At 43.3% G+C, this 8,424-nt stretch overlaps 1 protein-coding gene across 1 annotated transcript in view; it reads right to left on the bottom strand.

Annotated features, from left to right (window-relative positions):
• Positions 1-281: 281 nt before the first annotated feature.
• The window catches only part of MRPL39 (mitochondrial ribosomal protein L39), a 17,396-nt gene continuing 9,253 nt past the window's right edge, over positions 282-8,424 (bottom strand). Inside the window, exons 5-8 of the mRNA XM_029938682.1 lie at positions 7,691-7,756; positions 6,657-6,810; positions 2,582-2,629; positions 282-389 (exon numbers count right to left, since the gene is read on the bottom strand). Coding sequence (XP_029794542.1) covers positions 324-389; positions 2,582-2,629; positions 6,657-6,810; positions 7,691-7,756 — 334 coding nt within the window. The 3' untranslated portion in view covers positions 282-323. The remainder of the gene's footprint in view (positions 390-2,581; positions 2,630-6,656; positions 6,811-7,690; positions 7,757-8,424) is intronic.

Here is an 8,424-nt window from a genome sequence, read left to right as displayed (position 1 = left end):
AAAATAATAAAATAGCAAAAATGGAAACCAGTATGATCCTTTGTTTTTAAAAGATTCTAGATTCTATTTGTATTTGTACGTATGTTTATACAGGTAGAAAAAAGGACTGGAGAAAACCTATCAAAGTGTTCTATCTGGAGAGCAGGAGGGTACAGAGTTGTTTCTGGTAAAATTTTTATTGTGCCTAGCATAAGCTGTCTTATCCTTTAAAGAAAGGAAAAGGTATAAATTAGTATAAATCTTAGGGAGAAAAAGACAGTTAATCTTTATAAGCCCATACAAACATTTTGTAGAAAACTTTTATTTTAATTTACTATACATATTTAATTTTTAGGAAGTTGCTGGGTCGATGCACTTTCTTCTGTAGGTCTAGTTTGATCTTCAGTTACCTGTAGAAACATGAACAGCTTTACGATTCTAATCATAACCACTTTCAGTTCTACCAGTCCCCCACCATTTCAAATCACCCCACAGTCCTTCTCCTCTAACGGCCCTGGTCCTCCTCCTTCGTTAGTAATTATTACAGAAGGGTGAGGAGAACGAGGAGGAGACTTACAGGGCCAGGATCCCAACGGAAATGATCAAGTAAAGTACCATTCCATTAAGAACAGAATCTGAGGCATCCATCCAGGCTTCTCAGGTTTGTCGTCTTATTTTTCAGTTACAAAACGAAATCCTCAGTGTGAGAAAAATACCAGTAATACTGTAACACAGTATTTTAAATCAACAGAGTTTCTTGGGAGGTAGAATTCTATTTTAAGCCTCAGATACTCCCGGTTTAGTACAAATAGGGACCTGTACGTCCGTCTCCATCCTGTGTCACTCACACACATCAATCAAACAGCTAACCTGTACCCCTCACCACAACACCTGCCCCACGTCGTGCATTCCCTACCCCGGTGAGGGGCTCTGCCCACCCAAACCCGCCTCTAGGGAACCCAGCTGTCTTATGTGCACGTTTCAATCAACGTCCCGTGAACTCTGGCTCTCGCTGCCACACCCAAACTTCAGGATCTGCTCTCTTCCATCCCTCTGGCAGGATCGCGGGCTCATGTCACAGCTCTGCTCCCTGCTGTCCCAGGGCTCTCGGACAGGGAGAGCTGACCAACAGGTCCCTTCGTGTTTCAAATTCTCCTGTGGCCTGCGATCACCTTCAGGCGGGGAGTGCACACTCCCTCTCACGGAAGACAAGCTCCTCATATGCTATTTCCCAGAAACTTATCTTGTTGGCCTCATCACCCACCCTACGTAGGACTGGACATTCAGGTTCATGTTCTAGTTACCACGCTCTCCATCTCTCCACGCCTTCAGGCAAGCAGCTTCCTCTGAGATAACTCCCAACCCATCCCCAAAAACCCACCTACCAAAGGCTGAGCTCAAAATTCGGCAGGACACACATATAACAAACACCGAATGGGTTAACAGACTGAACGTAAATGTACTAGCAAAATGAATTAGAAAACTATATGAGGAGGTATATAATCCAGCAGAAATTGTAGGAATGGCTATTTGTTCGGTGATTACTCTGAGAGTGTTTCACGGAAACGGCAGGACTTGGGTGAGGTACTGAAGAATGAGAAGGACGTTTCATTTATATACGGGAGGAGAAAGGGAAACAGAGTCCAGACAGAAAAACTCTCCTGAGTAAACAAACCAGAAAACAAGTCTGAGTTAACATTACTGATACGGTATATCTGGAAGGTGCTGAGAGTAGATGTTAAAAGCTCTCACCACACACACACACACACACACACACACACACACACACACTCACACACAGAATATGTAACTCTGTGGGTGCTGGACATGCTCGCTAGCCTATGTGTCATCAGACTGCAATACAGACATACATCAATCAGTACAGTGTACATCTTAAACAAAATGATGCATCAGTTACATCTAAGTAAAGCTGGGAAAAAATAAAGTGATATAAAAAAAAGAAAGTTTGAGTGTATTTGCGAGTTTGACTAGAGGGGAAATTACAACATCCAGGATGAGTTTGGGAGGCCAGGCTCTACAGAATGGCTATCAGAGACTGTAACTGACGCATAAGCACTTAGTCTATGGGAGAGTAAATATGGGTAGAATGGGTCACGAAATATAATCATTCCTGCTTGTGACACTAAAGTACTGATGACACAGAATAAACTACAGAACACAGTAACTCGGGACATTTGCACATTTGTCAACCAACAGTGAAGACAGCTTTAAAATATATCCGACAAATCTTCCTCTTTAAATGTTCATTAAGTTTACAAAAAATATCATCTATCAAAGACCTGATTAATGCCACTGGACCCTGTACGAACTATCACTACTATAGAGCAGTATCTTTATTCTTCTTCAGGCACCACAACATCGCTTCCACAATAATAACAAATAAAAACGAGAGAACTGCCACATTACAACGCTTCTCTTGCCAAGATTCTGCTGGAGCCAACGACTATACCACTGCTTTAGCTACTGAGACAACTAATTAATTTTTTTCTTCTGTTTGCTTTTCTTTTTTGTCGTGTTGTTGCTTAATTTCCATAAAAATTTCTTCATGGAGCAGTACTCAGTAGCCGTCAAAAACACTTACCATTTTCCGAGATCTCTCCAATAGCTTATTCCATATAGTGAAATGTGCCTTGAAAAGAAAAGATTCACTATGAATTAAGTACAGCAATAAAGTTAAAATAAAAGTAGCCGAGTCTTATAGAGGTTTTAGGCAAACACATCAAAAGGCAGGCAGTATTCATGAGGCTAAGTGATTACAGAAGTGGATCAGAGTGGGGGGAAAGGTACTTAATGGGACAGTCATTTTACTTGGCATTTAAGAAAAGACTAAGTCTCTTTTAAAGAACGTGCCACTCTTCCTCTTTTGTCCTCAATCATCACCGTCACAGACAGCGTCCCCCTAACAGGAAGCAGAACTGTGCCCCATCTTCCCACAAGTTGTAGTTTTTTCCTTAAATAGCCATTTGCACCCAGCTGGAGGTCATGCTCCACACGGTCACAATCACAAGGAGAGATGCACCACGAACCGGCTGACGTCTTCACACTGAAATGGCGGCCCTGGAGGTTTACCTAATTACCCTAGAACAAGTAACAACTAAGGAAGTCAATGATAAAATTACAGAACCAACTGACTTGATCCTTAACAATTTTGTATAGCAGGGGATCATCAGAATGCAAAGATGAAAACTGTGCCAAATCCATAAGGACCACATCAATTTTACTAAGTCACCCTGAATGGCCTGCTGGAATCTATGATAAAAGGCAAAATTGCCATATGAACAGGTAAGCCCTTCTGGAGAAAGGAGCAGCATGGCATGTCTGAGGGAAAACTGCAGAATGGACCACTGGAGCAGACCCCAAGGTGTGGCTGGAAGACGGAGAGGCAGCAGCGCCAGATAACGCAGGCCTGTGTGAGAAGGCTACAGGGCTGGGATCTGTATACAAGAAGCCGCCGGAATGTTTGGGGCAAAGGGATTACGTGATCTGGTTTGTGTATGAAAAAGGCCATTCTGGCTACTAAGCAGGGAATGTGCTTTGGGTAGGGAGCATCCCAGGTGATGAGTAAGAGGGACTTGGAGAGAGTGAGGGTGCAGCCGAGGCGCTATGTGACCGAGGGACTCAGGAGGGATTCAGGGCGCGGCCCAGAGTTGAGTTGAAAGGTCCTGCTGATGGACGGGATGGGGTATGGCTGGGAATGAGAGGGAAACCAAGGATCACTTCACAGCTCAGCATATGATGATGATGCCATGTACTGAAATGCGGACAGCTAGGAAATGAAACAGCTACGTGGAGAAAAATAGAACATGTAAAGGACACGTGCTAAAAACTGCAAAACGTGATCAAAGAGATGAGGAATTCAAACAAGGGATATACTGTGTTCATAGACTAGAAGATTCAGTTTAGTAAAGATGTCAATTCTCCCCACACTGATACACAGGTTTAACACAATTCCTACCAAAATCTCAGCAAGATTTGTCAAATAGAAAGGTTATCTTAAAATTAAACGGAAAGACAAAGAACTAAGAGAGTTAAAACAATTTTCATAAATAAAAACAACATCGGATGAATGACTCCCCCTGATCTGAAGAGCTGGTCACGGCTATCAAGACTGTGGCACCGGCAGGACAGACACACAGATCAGTGGGACAGAACAGGGAACCCAGAAACAGACCCGTTAAATATGCCCAAATGATTCTTAACAAGGGCGGAAGCAACTTACTGGAGGACGGACAGCGCTTCCAGCAAACGGCACCGGAGCACCGTGACACGCACAGGCAAGAAGCGTGAACCCCAACCTCCCTCTCACACCGTAGACCAAACTTAACACAAAATGCACCACAGACCGATATAAAACCATAAAACTTTCAGAGGGATAAAAAAGAAGACAAATCTTGGGAGAATTGGAAAGAATTCTTGGAATGAACACCAAAAGCACGATCCATAAACAGAAAAACTGGTAAACTGGACTTCATCAAAACTAATAACTTCTGGGGCAACTGGGGGGCTCAGTCGGTTAGGCGTCTAACTTCCGCTCAGGTCATGGTCTCACAGTTGCTGGGTTAGAGCCCCGCGTCGGGCTCTGTGCTGACAGCTCGGAGCCTGGAGCCTGCTTCGGATTCTATGTCTCCCTCTCTCTCTGCCCCTCTCCTACTCACAATCTCTCAAAAATAAACATTAAAATAATTAAAAACTTCTGATCCGCAAAACTTCTGATCTTTTGTTAGGAAGATAAAAAGACAAACCATGCAGAGAGAAACTATTTGCAAACTACATGTCTAACAAAGGACTAATATCTAGAATATAGTAGGAAAAAAACCCTCAAAATTACCAGTGAAAAAGCAAACAATCCAGTTAGAACACAAGCAAAAAACATAAACTTCTCACCAAAAAAGATATACAGATGGCAAATAAACACATGAGGAAAATACAAAAGAAAACCACAATGAGAAGTCACTACAAACCTATCACAATGGCTCAAATAAAAACTAGCGACAAGGTCAAATGCTGGGAGTGGTAAAACGGCAGTCACTCTGGAACTCTGGAAACTAAATATGGGCCTTTTGACCTGGCAACTGTACTCCTGGGCATTTATCCTAGAAAAATGAAAACACAAAATGTACACAAAACCCTTACAAAAATGTTCACAGCAGCCTTATTCATAATAGCGAAAAAACAAGAAACAGCCCAAAAATCCTTTAATGGGTGAATGGTTCAACAAACTACAGTACACCCACACCACAGAACACTACTCGGCAATTACAAACATACATGAGTTAATACAACAACTTGGATGATTCCTCAGAGAAGTACTGCTGAGTGAAAAAAGCCAATCCCAAAAGATTGCATAATGTATGATCCTATTCGTAGGATACTCCTGCAACAAAAATGTACAGGAATGGAGAGCAGATGCGTGGTTGCCAGGGGCAGGGAGGTGGGCATGGGGCAGAGGGGAGTGGGTGTGGCTATCGATGGCCAACAGGAGAGAGCCCTGTGAAGACACCAGGTCGAAGTCCATACTTTGGTTGTGAAATTCTGCAAGATGTCATCATTGGGGAAACTAGGTAAAGGTACTTAGGATCTCTATGTTACTTCTGGTAGTTGCACGTGAACCTACAAAGATTGTGAACTATCTCAAAATCCAAAGCTGATGAACAGAACTACCCTACGACCCAGCAACTGCTCTGCCAGATATTTATCCAAAAGTTACCAAAATGGTGATTCGAAGGGGCACATGCACCCCAGTGTTTAAAGCCACACTACTGACAATAGCCATAGTATGGAAAGAGCTCAAATGTCCATCCACTGATGAGTGGATAAAGAAGATGTGGTACACACACACACACACACACACAATGGAATACTTCTTGGAGAAGAAAAAAATGAAATGGTGCCATTTGCAACCACATGGATAGAACTAGAGTGTATTATGCAAAGTGAAATAAATCAGTCAGAGAAAGACAAATATCATATGATTTCACTCACATGTGGAACTTAAGAAACAAAACAGATTAATACAGGGGAAGGGAAGCAAAAATAAGATACAAACAGGGAGGGAGACAAACCCTAAGAAACTCTGAAATACAGAGAACAGGGCTGCTGGACGGGTGTTGGGTGGGGGATGGGCGAAGTGGGCAAGGGACATTGAGGAGGATGCCCAGTGCCGGGATGAGCACTGGGCGTTACACGGAACTGAAGAATCACTAAATTTTATTCCTGAAATCATTACTACACTACATGTTAACCAACTTGGATTTAGAGTAAAACTAAAAAAAAAATTAGCAACAGGTGGGAGCAAAATGGAAAATAAGACTCTGAGTCATGAGCAGATCATGCCACACCTAAGGCCAAAAGACATTCCAGGGGGTCAGACCAATATGCACTCCAATTATCTTCAATGTACCCTCCCCATATTAATTTGAAAAATTAAAATACCTATCTCAGTTTGAATCAACTTTTTCAACTAAATTCTCTTTTGTGAGTTATCTGTTTACATTCCGAGCAAAATAGTTTTCATCATAAACATGACTTTACAAAATATTAGCGTCACAATATTTAATGAAAATTTAAATCTACATCCTTCAGACTGGTATAAAATCAAGAACCAGAATGACATCCTCCCCCAAATTGGATGACCTGGAACTCTGAGCTTTACTCACTCTTAGGTGCACAGGCAAAGACAGACCCTGGAATCTTCGGACGAGACTCAAGTGCGTGGCTTGAAGATTGTGAACTGCTGACACTTCATACTGGAAACAAACACTTGTTCTCGGAATAAGAGGACCCTCACTCACATCAATGAAGTCACCAAATCTGATTGATTTTAAAAATAAACGAATAAAACCTCAACATCAAATCATTTACAGTAGTTTGGGGGGAAATCTATTCATTCTCTTTGAGGCGATGTCCATAATCAAGAACATTCTATGTGGCTCAATTTAATCTCTAACTGCCCCTGAGGTAACAATCTCCAGTGAAATGGCTAAAACTATGAAAATTAAAGTCAAGTGAACCTTGAAATAAATAACTTTAGAGGTTTTTAAGATCACTGAACACATCATGCTCTCAAGTGAATCCAGGGTCTAAGACCGATAATCTACAACTTTATAACAACTCACTATAAGAGAGTTTAGAACTCAGTATATAGGACAGATGGTCCAAAGAACAGCTTTCTAGAAGAAAAAAATTAACTGAGTCAAGAAAACATGAGGCTGAGAACACAGACACAGGCCATGAAGTGCTTTCTGCTCGTCCACTGTGCACGGTCTTGCCTCGCCCGTCCCTGTAGCAGAGAGCACGTTCCTGTCCCGCTTACTTCTATGTAACATTCGTAGCTACTGGTCAGTATCCGTATTTGTATACACACTGAATTACGTTCAACTCGTAACAATGAATATTTTGCCCAATTTCAAAATTGTTTTAAAAGTCCCATTTCTAAACAATGGTTTCCAACTCTTGAAATGCGGGAAAATAACAATAAAATGAGGAAAAGAAACCACAATGGCGCCTGAAGATAGTTCAAACCTTCCAATTACCACCACACCAAAACAATGAACAAACCAACAGAAAATACGGTAGTAAGAATAACAGACTAGGGTGCACATTCATCTCTTCCCGTCGTAACTACATTCAGGTAATAATAAACCTAAGTCTTCCTATAAATTAGCATGACAGCCAATTTATTTTCACTTACCTGTGTAGCTTGACTATTCTCTCAGGATTCTGAGATGCTTTCTCGTCTATGAAATCCGTTTTGTACCTAAAAATGAACAAAGAAGAAAAAACTATTACTTCTAAATACACAAAAAGGTATTGATGACCCCCCGCCCTCTTTCCTCCTCCTCTTCAACCACAGTTTTTCAAAGAGGGGTCTACACTTGGAACATCCTCTTCACGGCCCGCCTCCCTCCGCCTGCCACAGCCTCACAGCTGGACCGAACCGCTCTCGCCAGAGCCACAGCCACCTCCCCGGCTTCGCCCTAAGGGGCACCGTTCTGTCCTTACTTCCACTGCTCCCCTCCATCTGTCAGAGTGCGCGTTTCCACTGGCTTCTGTGGCACCGCCTACTGCCTGCTACCTCAGCTCTCTGCCCACTCCTCCCTGCCCTCCCCGTCAGCCCCTCTTCAAGCCCCTCCTCTCTGGGCTAGTGCTTGGTGTGCACAGATTTAATTAGCGCTCCTGCTTGTCCCCACGTCCCACACGCCCGTCCCTGTCCCCACTCCCACACGCCCGTCCCTGTCCCCACGTCCCACACGCCCGTCCCTGTCCCCACATCTCACACGCCCGTCCCTGTCCCCACGTCCCACACGCCCGTCCCTGTCCCCACATCTCACACGCCCGTCCCTGTCCCCACGTCTCACACGCCCGTCCCTGTCCCCACGTCCCACACACCGTCCCTGTCCCCACGTCCCACACGCCCGTCCCTGT

This window comes from Suricata suricatta, chromosome 5, assembly GCF_006229205.1.
Source record: "Suricata suricatta isolate VVHF042 chromosome 5, meerkat_22Aug2017_6uvM2_HiC, whole genome shotgun sequence".
Lineage (NCBI taxonomy): Eukaryota > Metazoa > Chordata > Mammalia > Carnivora > Herpestidae > Suricata > Suricata suricatta.
Note: the sequence above shows the minus strand (reverse complement) of the source record. Positions and strands in the feature narration are given on the sequence as shown.